General features: G+C 36.8%; 1 protein-coding gene across 32 annotated transcripts in view; it reads right to left on the minus strand.

Annotated features, from left to right (window-relative positions):
* LOC118667948 (sarcolemma associated protein) overlaps window positions 1–14,474 on the minus strand; it is a 159,165-nt gene that overhangs the window by 32,045 nt on the left and 112,646 nt on the right. For 31 of the 32 annotated variants that reach the window (XM_036331814.1, XM_036331815.1, XM_036331816.1 and 28 more), the window contains one exon: window positions 4,827–4,886. In XM_036331814.1, the coding sequence (XP_036187707.1) occupies window positions 4,827–4,886 (60 nt within the window). Of the gene's footprint in view, window positions 1–4,773; window positions 4,887–14,474 lie in introns of all 32 variants that reach the window. The other variant, XM_036331818.1, reaches the window with a different exon arrangement.

A 14,474-nucleotide genomic window follows, 5' to 3' on the forward strand; every position in this document is an offset into this window, starting at 1 on the left:
GGTTTGCAGGCTCAATCCCCAGTAGGGGCGTGCAGGAGGCAGCCAATCAATGATTCTCTCTCATCATTGATGTTTCTATTTCTTGCTTCTTCTCCCTTCCTCTCTGAAGTCAATAAAAATATTTTTTTTAAAAAGATAATTGAGTACTATTAAGCCAAAATAAAATCTGTTAAAGAACAGTATTTATAATATGACCCCGTTAAAATTGAAAACAGCTATACAACTAGCTGTGAAATTCTTTTGTATATATTTATTCAAATGTAGAAGGACCTACAATAGAGATACCAATAGTTACTCTGGAAACAGGGACATGGTAGACATTTACTTTCTAATTTCACATAGTCATAAATTATTTGAAAAATTATAGTGAATATATACTGTCTTATAATCAACTAAATTAAGGCATATTTTCCATTTTGAAAACAGTCAGAAATCTATCTAAAATCATTACTGTCAAAATTTAAATATTAAAATATAACTTGTAATGGCTATTCCATTTAAGAACACCCCTAGAATTTGTGGCTTAACTTGTAAAAAGGATGATGGATTACAAAAAGCCTTTGCTTCTTTTCTAACTGTCTTTTCTAGTCAAAGGTTGACTACTGAGAGACGGAACTGAGATTAGAAGTGAAGTCACTGACCATGAAGGCCCATGGGCATCCAATCTGTTCTGGTGCATGCATAACGTGCTATAATCAGACATTTCCAAATGTCCTAGTTTTGATCACAAAGTTGTAGTCTCAAATAAGGCAGCTAGTACACCTAATCTATATAGATACAAACGGAACCACTCTGGGTAACAGAAAGGAAAACAGAAAAATGACTCTCTTCTGATTTTTATATTCTTGGCAATTTTATGATCAAGATATTGAGGTAAAACCAAGAGGGATATATTTTCAAAAGCATTCTTCGGGTTTAGAAAGAACATTTGTTTTATATTTAGAGTATTATCCAGGAAGGTAAAATTGCCTTAAAAGTTGGTCCAACCTTTTCATTAAGGTCCTACTAGAAAATAAGCTCCATGAAGGCAGGGATTTTTTTCAGTTTTGTTAATTGTTATAACGCCTCCCCCCCACACACACACACTGCATAGAACAGTGCACAGTTCATAGTAGTTGCTTTTTAAAAAAGGATGACAAAAGGCACAAATCTACTGTAAATAAAAAAGCAAAGTAGATTTTTTATTTAGTCAACTCATGGTCCACCATATTTATGTACTGATATTACAGTTACTAGAGGCCTGGTGCACGAAATTCGTGCATGAGTAGGGTCCCTACGCATGGCCGGTGATCAGGGCTGATTGGGGCCTTCCTTTGTTCCGCGCTGCCCCCTGGTGGTCAGCGCACGTCATAGCGAGTGGTCGAACTCCCAGTCGGTCGAACTCCCGAGGGGACAATTTGCATCTATTAGCCTTTTATTATATAGGATTATATAAAGGCAAACCAAATCTATTTAAGAATGAAGCACAATGCCCTAACCGGTTTGGCTCAGTGGATAGAGCGTCGGCCTGCGGACTCAAGGGTCCCAGGTTCGATTCCGGTCAAGGGCATGTACCTTGGTTGCAGGCACATCCCCAATGGGGGGTGTGCAGGAGGCAGCTAATCAATGTCTCTCATCGATGTTTCTAACTCTCTATCCCTCTCCCTTCCTCTCTGTAAAAAAATCAATAAAAAAAAAAGAAAAAAAGGAATGAAGCACAAGACACAACAAATGACTGGTAACGTTCCCCTATTCTTCAGCTATGAAGCAGCACCCAACTTTCTAGTATAAAAAGTCATTAGTAACCAATGTCACCCCAATCAATTTTAAAAATTTTTAAAAAGTCATTACTAGTTCATTTTCTCTGCAGTATTTAATCATTAAGATATATTCCAATAGTATACAGAAGGAAATAAAAATATAGCTACCAACATCAATAACAAAACTATTCCCAAACTGGGAAATCTACAACAAGGTGACTATTTTCACTGTATCTTTGAGTAGACATAACAATGGATGGGCAAAACAAACATATGGGCCATAGATCACTTTGTATACCATTAGAACCAGGAAATAGAGCAAGGTTAAGGATCAGGATAAGAAGGAAAAGGAGAGATGCCAGGCTGGTGTGGCTCAGTGGTTGAGTGTCTACTCATGAACCAGGAAGTCAGGGTTCAATTCCCTGTCAGGACACATGCCCAAGTTGCAGGCTCAAAACCCAGTAGGGAGTGTGCAGGAGGCAGCCAATCAATGATTCTCTCTCATGATTGATGTTTTTATCCCTCTCTCCATTTCCCTTCCTCTCTCCATAATCAACAAAAACATATTTAAAAAGAAAAAGAAAAAGAGAACTAACATTTGTGTGAATACCAGTATGGTGCTTCCTGCTTTATAAGCAATGGTTCATTAAATTCCCACAAAACCCTGCAAGTTAAATATTGCCAATCCCAGTTTACAAATGAGGAAACTGAGGTTTAAAGAACTAAAGTAATTTTCTGATGGCATACAGCTAGCGGTAGAACTTGAAGTTCAATCCAGCTGTCTACTACTTTCTTACTACTTTCACCCCTAAAGCAACTATCAACACACATTAACTGCAAGTTGAGTAAGGGCTTAAACAAAAAGCATATGCAGCCAATGATTACATTTTGCATTAGGTAAAATATATGAAGAAAATACTAAGATTGTACAGCTGATAACTGGCAATTTCTAGCAACTGATACTTTCAATGCAGAAAATTCCCCTAAAAACATTACCAATAAAACAAAAATAACACAATTTGGCCAGATGCAAAGAAAATACTTTATAGCCAGATATAAAATATTTAAAATGTAACTTATTTCAGCTATCTATTTTGTTACAAGTATTTCCTCTGCATGCTTACTGTGAGAAGTACTAGTAAAATGCTGATTGGAGACAAAAGATATCTCTGGGTATATAAAATTTGTATCTGTATTATTTTTAAAGGGTGTATTCTATTCTCTTGCATGAATTTATTTGCTATAATTTATTAATGGACACCTATGTTTTTCTCTTTTTGCTTTTTAAAACAACACTAAAACAGGCCCTGGCCATGTAGCTAAGTTGGTTAGAGTGTTGTCTCAATACGCCAAGGTTGTGGAATTTATCTCTGGTCAGGGCACATACAAGAATCACCCAATGAATGCATAGATAAGTGGAACAACAAATTGATCTCTCTCTGTCTCCCTCTCAAAACAAAAATCAATTAAAACAAAAACAAGCACAAAACAAAACCAAAAAAGTAACACTAAAATACCATTGCACATTTAATGTTTTACTTAAGATAAAAAGGCCAGAAGTAAAACTGCTAGATAAAAAAGCATCCTCTTTAGCCCTGGCTGGTTTGGCTCAGTGGATAGAGCATTGGCCTGTGGACTGGTTCGATTCCGGTCAAGGGCACATGCCCGGGTTGCGGGCTCGATCCCCAGTAGGGGATGTGCAGGAGGGAGCTAATCAATGATTCTCTCTCATCATTGATGTTTCTGTCTCTTTCTCCCTCTCCCTTCTTCTCTGAAATCAATTAAAAAATACTTAAAAAATAAATGAAAATTAAAAAGCATGCTCTTTAAAACGTTCAATATGTATTTTATAGCCAAATTTCAAAAGGAAATCAGTAAGATTGCACAAACCTCTTTCAAAAATGACATCACATAATTTTGAGCAAATATAGTTTAATTCAGAATGCATTAGAAACAAGCATCAAGATACTTTTCTTTAATTAAAGAGGCATTCATTTTTCCACCAAAGGCTCTACTTCTACTTCAAAGTGTTGCTTATTCAACCAACTAATCTGAATAGATATTTAGGTGATGAAGTACAAGCTATTTTAAAGTCTGTTCTCATCTCACTTTAATAAGATGAAATAAATTGCCATATGTACTAAAAATAGTTCACGTTCTGAAACTCAATGCCTGCTTGCCAGACAATATTAGTGATGCATACTCTATGCATTCTTTCCCCAAATATGGCATCTGCCGTGCACAAAATTCAGAATGGAAGCCACCAGATATTTGAAATAACACTATCCTTTATTTTTAAAAGCCAAATAAATCCAATTATTTTCATTAAATAGAATATACTGAAATTGAGTATTCTAAACTTTTATCACTCGTTGTTTTAAATGACCAAAATAATTGGGAATGTAACTTTAGATTTTAAACTGGTATGTTCTGAAAGAAGTCCTAGAATAACAAGAAGCATATCCCATAAAATTTGCCAATTTCCCTATGCACAAAAGTGACTTGACACTATGATGCTTTAAAACTCACTTTTCTTCTCTAAGTCTGACAACTGTATCAGAAAAGAATGAACAGAATAAACTACTTCAGGCAATTATAGGACTATTCATGATAAAATATAAGAAGATTCTACATATTCACTTTTGTTTAAATCAAATTGAGATACCAAAAATGAAGAAAATATTATCATAAGAAATGTTAAAGGTATAATATCCTCCCAAATGGAACTGCAAACATTTTTTACCTGTTGTTTCAAATAAGATTTACATTGTATTTGATTAAAAATTTGAGATCAAAGCTGAAGTGAAAGAGATAGCAACAAATCTTTAATACCTAAAGAAACCTATTCTAAGCACTTAAAAACACACACATATATACCCTTTTAAAAAGAAACTTTCCAATTAAGATATTCTTCTTAAAATAGAATTCCAACTATTTTATATTATTATATGACACTATTACAGGACAGCCATTTTTTGAGCTATAAGAAAGAAACTGATTTTTAAATACAATGACCTTGAAAATATACACTAACCTTCATTATCCAAGAGTTGGGAAACCCACAGAAAAATCCCACAGAACACAAACCTTTTGAAAGCTTTGTTTCTTCTACCACTTTGGTTAGATGCCCCTCGACGATCAGCTTCTCTGCCAAAGAAAATAAACGTTACTATCCAAGCCCAATCCGAATAGCATTTCCCTGAGCAGGGCAGTCAGTGCAACACATTCCATGACCAAATTTAAAGATGGTAACATTACTCCCATGACTAGGCTTGAACAAGAACTAGACCCTGGACGGGGAACTCAGAGAAATCAAACTCTCTAATAGAATAACCAGATTAATGCAGAAATCTGGAGGTTGGGGAACAATTTACCTTTTACTTTCATTAGTTTCCACCTTATTTTATTTTTAAAAAGTACTCAGAACAAACAAAGCAATCCTATTTAAATCAAGGCTATTAAGTTGAAATAAAGGAATTCTGAGAAGGCATGTTATTTAAATAAAGAAATAATACAAATTATGTTATACCAAGAGTTTACTTTTCCTTATTGATACTATTCAGCAGAGATGCCTATATAACTTTTTTTCAGTCAAATGAATCATTTTAGAAGAGCTATTAAAAAAATAAACTTTTATAGGAGGTTATCTGTAAATGTATAATGTAGCTTCTTTATAATTTATTTAAAGTCAGATTTTCATATTCTAAATTTCACTTAGGAGGATGATATAGCTATTCTGTATATCCCCTTATTTAACCCTGTATGTCAGTTGGTCCCCTTCAACTTACACTTTTGCCATATGTGATATAATTTCTCTATTCTTTCACTCTTCAACCTACTACAACTTGGTCTACACTCACAACTCAATAATCGAAACTGTTCCAAGATCACTATAACCTCCTATCTGCCCAAACCCATGGCTCCTTTTCAATTTTTCCCCTCCTATTTAGGCTCTTTATAGTATGTGGCACGATTTGCCCCAGCCTCCTTTTAAGAAAGCCAAATTAAGCCCCTCCAGTGTGGCTCAGTTGGTTGAGCATTGTCCCATGCATCGAGAGGTCTCGGGTTCGATTCCTGGTCAAGAGCATGTACCTCAGTTGAAGGCTCTATCCCCGGCCCAGGGGTACATGTGGAAGGCAACCAATCAATATGTCTCTCTCACATCAATATTTTTCTCTCCCCCTCTCCCTTCCCTCCTCCCTTCCACTCTATCTAAAAGCAATAGAAAAATATCCTTGGATGAAGATTAAAAATAATAATAAAGTTTTATTCTGCTTCCTATATTTTTTGTGTTTCAAGGTTGTGGGCTTTAATGACATTATATGCTACACTATTTTTAAAAAGATTTTAAATCAATTTTTAGAGAGAGAGGAAGGGAGAGAGAGAGAAACATCAATGTGAGAGTGAAACATCTCAGCTGCCTCCTACACACCCCCTACTGGGGAACAAGCCTGAAACTGGGGCAAGTTCCCTAACCAGGAATTGAACTGGCAGCTTTTCAGTGCACTGGACAACACCCAACCAACTGAGCCACATTTATAATTTCTAAATATTGATGCCTAGTTCAGACTTCTCTTTTAGGTCTCAGAACCCTATTGTCTTACTACTTCCCACATATCTTCACTCAGCAATCTCAGGAACTTAATCTCACCGTGTCTAAATTGGAATTTATCTTCTGTTCCTTTTTCCTCTGGATGGACTTGGTATATCTCTCTTCCCTTCTTTCCATTCCTTTTCAATTCATATCTCTATTAAGCTATTTCAACTTTCTATGTCTACCCTTCCCAACATACTATGAACTTTTAAGATTCCTTCAAATATTTACAACTATGCACCAGGTACAATACTAGGTACTCCTCAAAGATTATCAAGAGAAATGTAGTAGTAAGTCTAGGAATTTATTGTCTACAGAAAGCAGGAATAATTTTATATTAGGTATAAAATTATTATCTTACTAATAATTTTATACCTAATACAATTCTGACATAAAATACAAGTTCCACAAATGCTTGTTACATGAATATAGCAAATAATAAAATAATATAAACAGACTTTGAAAGCCATTCTAAACTTTCTCTAGTATGTTGAAAATTTAAGTACCATATTGTTTAAAAAATTATAAGCACATATCACATCAGGAGTAATTCATTGCTTAAAACTTTCTCACCTGCTGGTTTGGCTCAGTGGATAGAGCGTTAGCCTGCTGACTAAAGGATCCGGGTTCGATTCTGGTCAAGGGCACAGGCCTGGGTTGTGGATTCAATCCCCGGTAGGGGATGTGTAGGAGGCAGCCGATCAGTTATTCTCGCTCATCATTTATTTTTCTATCTCTTTCTCCCTCTCCCTTTCTCACTAAAATCAATAAAAATATATTTAAAAACAACTTTCTCACTTTTAAAATAAAATCTGAAGTTTCTACCATGACCTATAAGGCCCATGTGATCTAGCCCAGGGGTCAGTCATCAACAGCCCCACTGGGCCAAATCCAGCCTACTGCCTATTTGGTAAATAGTTTTATAGGAACACAGCCAGGTCCATTCATTTACAGATTGACATGGTTGCTTTCCACTAAAATGGCAGAGTTTAGCAGTCCCAACAGAGACCTTATAGTCTACGAAGCCTAAAATATTTACTATCTGGCCCTTTATTTTTTTTTAAAGCATTTTTATTATTCCAAAACTCCAATTTCAAATCCACCTTGGGTTTTCACAGTTTCTATCTCACAGACATTTCCCCAGATACATGTTATAACTCACTCAGTTTTGTACTATCTCTGTTCAAATCCCATATATTATTACTTTTGTCTCTCCCTACTGAATTATAACCTTTTATTTTTCTTCAGTGGACTCATCACCTAACATATTATTTTGTTGTTTTATTAGTTTTTGTCTCTTTAAGGAAATGTAAACAACATGAAGGCAAAGCTTTCTTTGTCTTGTTCATTTCTATACCCACAACAGCTAAAATAATGCCTGGTATATACACAGTAGATACTTAATAAATATTTGGTGAGTAAATAAATTTTTATAAAGGGATTAAACTTGGAAAAATTATTTGAATATTTTCCTCATTTTAAACTAAGGATTAAATACATATAAAAAGTTTTGAATAGTACTAGTATATAAGTGCTAAATAATAAATACTTGCTGCTACTATCACTATTGACATTATTTAAGGTTATATTTATTATCAAATATGGTGAATTATTAGTGGTCAGTAATTAAAGAAGAAAAACATATTATTTTTTTAAAAAATTTATAATCACTGGTTCACAAACTTGGAATGGAGACCTCAGCCCTTTAGGAGTACTAAAAAAAAAAAAAAAAGTCAGAGACCTCTCAGGGACACAAGGAGAACTTCCAAGTATGGACACTGGAGGTCTTAAAAGAGCTATTTACGTTGGCACAGCTAGAAGTTAAAATAGAGGATTTTCTTTCTTTAGGAAAACTCCCTATTTTTTTGAGGGATAGATAATTATTCATTTTCTCCTATTTTAAAACCATATTGTGAAAACAACATGAAAAAAGGGGCATAAAACACAAAAGTACAGGTTAATAAACCTTTTTAAAGCAAATGTCTGTATGACTACATCCCAAATCAAGAAACAGAACCTAACTCCTTCCCCCAAAGCCTTCCACATTTCCCTTTCCAATCTGAGTTCTATGGTATTTTATTTCTTACATTTCTTTATAGCCACAATACCTATATATGCATGACTAAGGAATAGAATTTTAGTGGTTTTGACTTTTATGTAAATGAAATACTACAGTATATATTCTGTTGTATCTGGCTTCTTTTATCCAATATACTTCAGTGTATTTATCTATTTGACTACTGATGGTCTTTTGGGCTCTTCTGAAGTACTGTAAATAATGTGGCTATGAAAATTCTTAAATTCGTACCCGATATATATGTGCAGGCATTCCTGTAAGGAACCTACCAAGGAGTAGAACTGATGAGTATAAGTTTGACAATATTTGAGAACCATCATTAAACACTTAGTTTAGTCAGAAAACATGGTGGAGTTGCAAAAACTATCATAACCAAATTTATTTCCTGGTTGATAAAAATAAATTATGCACTAACTACACTACTATGCACACTAAATAAAAATTAGGAACAAAGCAAATGATGTAGTCAAAAGAAACTTCAGTGGAGCACAGGTATGATTAAGTTCTTAAAGCTAAAGAGCTACTTTTTTCTTTTCTTTTTTTAAAATTAAATCTTTATGGTTCAGATTACACTTGTTCCTCTTTTTACCCCCATAGCTCCCCTCCACCCCATTCCCACCCCACCCTCTGCCCTTACACCCCTCCCCGCCACTGTCCTCATCCATAGGTGTATGATTTTTGTCCAGTCTCTTCCCGCACACCCCCACCCCTTTCCCCCCGAGAATAGTCAGTCCACTCCCTTTCTTTGCCCCTGATTCTATTATATTCACTAGTGTATTCTGTTCATCAGATTTTTTATTCACTTAATTTTTAGATTCACTTGTTGATAGATGTGTATTTGTTGTTCATAATTTTTATCTTTACCTTTTTCTTCTTCTTCCTCTTCTTAAAGAACACCTTTCAGCATTTCATATAATACTGGTTTGGTGGTGATGAACACTTTTAGCTTTTTCTTATCTGTGAAGCTCTTTATCTGACCTTCAATTTTAAATTATAGCTTTGCTGGGTAAAGTAATCTTGGTTGTAGGTTCTTGCTATTCATCACTTTGAATATTTCTTGCCACTCCCTTCTGGCCTGCATAGTTTCTGTTGAGAAATCAGCTGACAGTCATATGGGTTACTCCCTTGTAGGTAACTGTTTTTCTCTTGCTGCTTTTGAGATTCTCTCTTTGTCTTTTGCTCTTGGCATTTTAATTATGATGTGTCTTGGTGTGGTCCTTTTGTTCGGGGTTCTCTGTGCTTCCTGGACTTGTAAGTCTATTTCTTTCACCAGGTAGGGGAAGTTTTCTGTCATTATTTCTTCAAATAGGTTTTCAATATCTTGCTCTCTCTCTTCTTCTGGCATTCCCATAATTTGGAGGTTGGTACACTTGAAGTTGTCCTAGAGGCTCCTTACACTATCTTCATATTTTTGGATTCTTTTTTCTTTTCCAGTTGGGTGTTATTTGCTTCTTCGTATTTCAAATCTTTGACTTGATTCTTGCGATCCTCTAGTCTGCTGTTGGAACTCTGTATAATATTCTTTATTTCAGTCAGTGTATGCTTAACTTCTAGTTGGTCCTTATTTATAACCTCGAGGGTCTTGCTAGATTTCTTGAGGGTCTCACTAAATTTATCGGCGGTTTCTAGAAAATTCTTGAAAAACCTTGTACGTGTGGTTTTGAACTCTATATCCAGTAGTTTGCTTTCCTCCATTTCTGTCATTTGTGACCTGTTTCTTGGTCTCCACATTTTGGCTGCTTCCCTGTGTTGATAGAGTGGCTTTGTGTGCTAGGTGTCCTAAAGGGCCCAGTGGCTCAGCCTCCCCAATTACCTGAGGTGGACACTCTTGGTGCACCCTTTTGTGGTCTTTGCGCACAGTCTTGTTGTAGTTAAGCCTTGATTGTTGTAGGTATCACTGGGAGGAATTGACCTCCAGGCCAATTGGCTGTGAGAATCAGCTGTGTCTGCAGTGGGAGAACTTCTGTGCTGGAGACACCCTTCTGGGGCAAGACTTGCTTCAGTGGGGCTTTGGTGCTCACTGAGTTTGCCCCCTGAGTGTGTCCCTTATGGATCTGAGGAGTTTTAATCTGGATGGTCCCGCTCTGCCCACTGGGTACACTGGCTCTTGGATCTCTAAGGAGGTGCTAATTTAGCCTCTGCCTGAGGCTACCCAGCAGGAGCTATGGAGAGATCTGCAGATTCCTCTTCTTTGTTTGGGGTTTGGAGGTGCCCAGATGAGGCCCAGCTGTGAAGCAATGCAAGCTGCTGTAGGGCCTTGGGCCTTCTTTTGGAAGTTCTGGGTCTCTCTGACCCAGCTGCAGTTTTTAGGTAATTTTAGATTGCAAAGTGCCAGGCCATTCATATGCAAAAGCTTCTGTGCACAGCTTGGGTGGGGCAGGGTCTCAGGGAATCAACAGGGTGGAGCAAACAGCTATGGCTGCTCCTCAGTCCTGCCCTAAGAGGCCCTGGGTCTCAGTGTCTCGCAGTAATTGCTGAAAGCACCTCTGAGAAAAAGCCGCCCTCGAGTTCCAACCGATGCCAGACAGTCCAGTTTCTCCCCGTGTGAGTCTGGGTCCCCAGAGACTCGCCTAGAACTGGAGTTCAGAGCAGTCGGGAGCTTGAGACCCCCTCCAGATTGAAAAAGACAACCGTGTCCTCAGTTGCCTGCTCTTTCCACGTGTGCCTCCGTACCTCTGCACATCCTCTGAGTCTCAGTGTGCTTTTCTCTTTCCCTCTAGTTATAGAATTTCCACTCAGCCAGCCTTCCTGTGGTTCTGGATGATGTCCGTTTTGTCTTTTAGTTGTATTTTTGAAGTGGTTGTGCAAGGCAGCAATTTCAGGTGTTTACCTATGCCGCCATCTTGGTTTCCCGACAAGAGCCACTTTTTTCACATGACAGCTACAACTAATTGAAGCAGAAACTAACAGTACTGACTCTCAGACATTGATGTCAGTTAGCTAGGGATCTTATACTGACAGAGAGAAGAATACTAGGTGAATATAAAAGAACTACATAATCTGCTGTTATAACTGCCACCCTGAAAAATATTTTTAAACTCAAAGTTAGGTTTTATCCAAAAAATAATGTTATGAGTAAGGCATCAAAATAATGTGATTGAGACCAAATTTTTAAAATGGCATTGGTACTGGTAATTAAAAAGTTAATCTCTAGATTGTCAGAAACATATTACTTTAATAGGAACAAAATAGCCAGATCAATCAGCTTTCATTATCTTGTGACTGGGAATAAAAACGAGGAAAACAAGTTGCTTCAACCACCCCCGCCCCATGAATAAGTTTTCTACCTACCAGTTAACATGTGTGCCAGACATTAGAATATTAATATTATCTCAATAATTCTCATATTGATCCTATGAAGTAGGTACTGCCATCCCATTTTATTTTATTTTTTTTAATCCTCATCTGAGGACATTTTCATTGATTTTTAGAGAGAGGGGAAGGGAGAGAAAGAAATATTGATCAGTTGCCTCCCGAAAGCACCTCAACTGGGGCTGGTAATCAAACTGGCAACCTAGGTATGTGCCCTGACTGGGAATTGAACCTGAACCCTTTTGGTGTACAGGATGACACTCCTACCAACTGAGCTACACCAGCCAGGGCCATCCCATTATATAAATGAGGTATAAAGAGGTCAACTGCCCAGAGTCATATTGCCAGTGAGGGAACAAATCAGAATTCATATCAAGATCCCTATGATGCTGCTCTGGCTGGTGTGGCTCAGTTGATTAGAGCATTGGCTCATGCACCAGAGGGTCAAGGGTTCGATTCTCCGTCAAAGGCACATACTTGGGTTGCAGGTTGGATCCCCACCCTCATGGTATGTGTGGAAGGCAACCAATTGATATGTTTCTCTCACATCGACGTTTTGCTCTCTTTCTCTTCCCCTCCCTTCCATGCTCTCTAAAAATCAATGGAAAAAATATCCTCTGGTGAGAATTTAAAAAAAGAAAAAGAAAAAAAAGATCCCTCTGATCCTATTCTAAACATCATAAATGAAAATGAGCTGAAGTCATCTAACAGATCATTAAAAGGAAATACAGTAAATAAACTGACATTAGAATTAACATCAAGATACAATAAAAGTAAATATAAACAATCCGCATTTATAATAAAACCAACAATTTATTTCCCTTCAGAAAGTAGCAGTTCACAAAATAGAGAGCTTTTTTAACTCATAGGGGAGGTCCCGTGACTTTGTTAATTTTAATAATGTAGGTTTTTATAAGGCAGATTTGTTTCTGCAGCAAAATAAAATTAATTAAAGCAATTCTTGCTACAGAAGATAGCCTACATTTTTATAAAAACAATTCCAGAAGCTATTTGTCTGAAAACATAAGACTAAGGAATAATAAATAAGAGAAAAAACTGGAATTCCAAGATAGATTGAAAACTAAATGAAATGGGCCAATTTTAAGAACACAGAAACAAATCTGTTAGAAAGATAGCTCACCCGGGAAATGATTGGTACAAATAAACAAAATCCCTCCAATATCCTAGGCTGGACAACTACTCTAAGAATAAAGAAAGAGAACATTAGTAACATCTAGTTTAAACTCAGGAGTTTTCTTTTAATGAGGCCATAAACTAATATGAGTAGGGTGGGAACCACACCAAGTCTTTTCTATTCTTTGTCATAAATAAAGTGCTTTGGCTGAGGAAAATAAAAGTTTAAAACATGAAAAATTTAAATATGTTTTAAGTAGAATATGTAATCAGAATAATCCAAAGATTGTTCAGAGAGACTGATCTCATAGTGATGAAAACAATCACAAGAGCAAGAGATTCGATGCATTCATCACTCCACATAAGGCAATTTCTATGTGAGAGCAAAGCCTTAAAAGAAGGGAGAAGGGAATGACATACACAGATAGTGACTATGATTTCAAAATGGACTGGGAGGCAGGGAGAGAATTTTTTTTTAAGTCAGGGAAAAAAATCACCCAGCTGAAGTGGCTCAGTGGTTGAGTGCTGATCTATGAACCAAGAGGTTATGGTTCGATTCCCATTCAGGGCACATGCCCAGGTTGCAGGTTTGATCCCCACAGTGGGGCCTGCAGGAGGTAGCCGATCAATGATTCTCTCTCATGTCTCTCTACCCCTCTCCCTTCCTCTCTGAAACCATTAAAAAATGTTTTCAAAAATTAGAAAAAAAACCCAGTAAGACATGAAATATTAAGAGAATTAGATAGACTCTTGCCTAATAACAATAAAAACCGTTAAGTCTTCTAATAAGCACAGATTAAGAATTCAAAGATGGAGGGGGGTTGGTGGAGGTGGAAGAAGGTGTAGATCAAGGGTCCTCAAACTGCGGCCCGCCGAAAACATTTATCCGGCCTGCTGGGTGTTTTTGCCGCCGCTGTGTGCATAGGAATTTGTTCATAGTTTTTTTTTTAAACTATAGTCCAGCCCTCCAACGGTCTGAGGGACAGTGAACTGGCCCCCTGTTTAAAAAGTTTGAGGACCCCGGTGTAGATAAATGGTGATAAAAATAAAATTTAAAAAACAAAGAATTCAAAGACATGAGGTTTATTTCAGGGCACTTTTTGACCATCATCAAAAGGGAGATGCCCTTGGGGGAGGGCATAATTTAACTCTACAAAGGAGTCCTCAGAGGAAAGTTCCTCAGGCATCCAGCATTGATGCCTCTGCCCTCTCCTGGACAAACAGTAGGAAGAGCAATGAGTCAAGGTCCAGAGAAGGCTAAGTAATGGCAGGTCTCCATGTCCTCAGATTCTCCCCCTTTTACCCTTTATCTTTTCACTCAGAATACAAGTTAATCAAGTGATAGAGTTCAAAAATACATATGAAACAGAGTTAGAGATGCACAATTTAACTGAGAAAGCATCTTTAGCGGAACACAAAAGTCTCAATACATTAAGTTTCATGGTAAACCTTGAGTAACTAAAATTTGCAGGGAACATAGAATGTGAAGTTCTCTTTAAACCTCATGCTTGAAACTCTGAAGGAAATATTGCTAGGCCTTTTTAGCAAATTTTATTAAAGTTACTGGTTAATTGTAGGTTTTATATAGTGTATTTTTATACAGAAAATTTACTTCACA

The sequence above is a fragment of the Myotis myotis genome, unplaced genomic scaffold (genome assembly GCF_014108235.1).
Source record: "Myotis myotis isolate mMyoMyo1 unplaced genomic scaffold, mMyoMyo1.p scaffold_m19_p_13, whole genome shotgun sequence".
NCBI lineage: Eukaryota > Metazoa > Chordata > Mammalia > Chiroptera > Vespertilionidae > Myotis > Myotis myotis.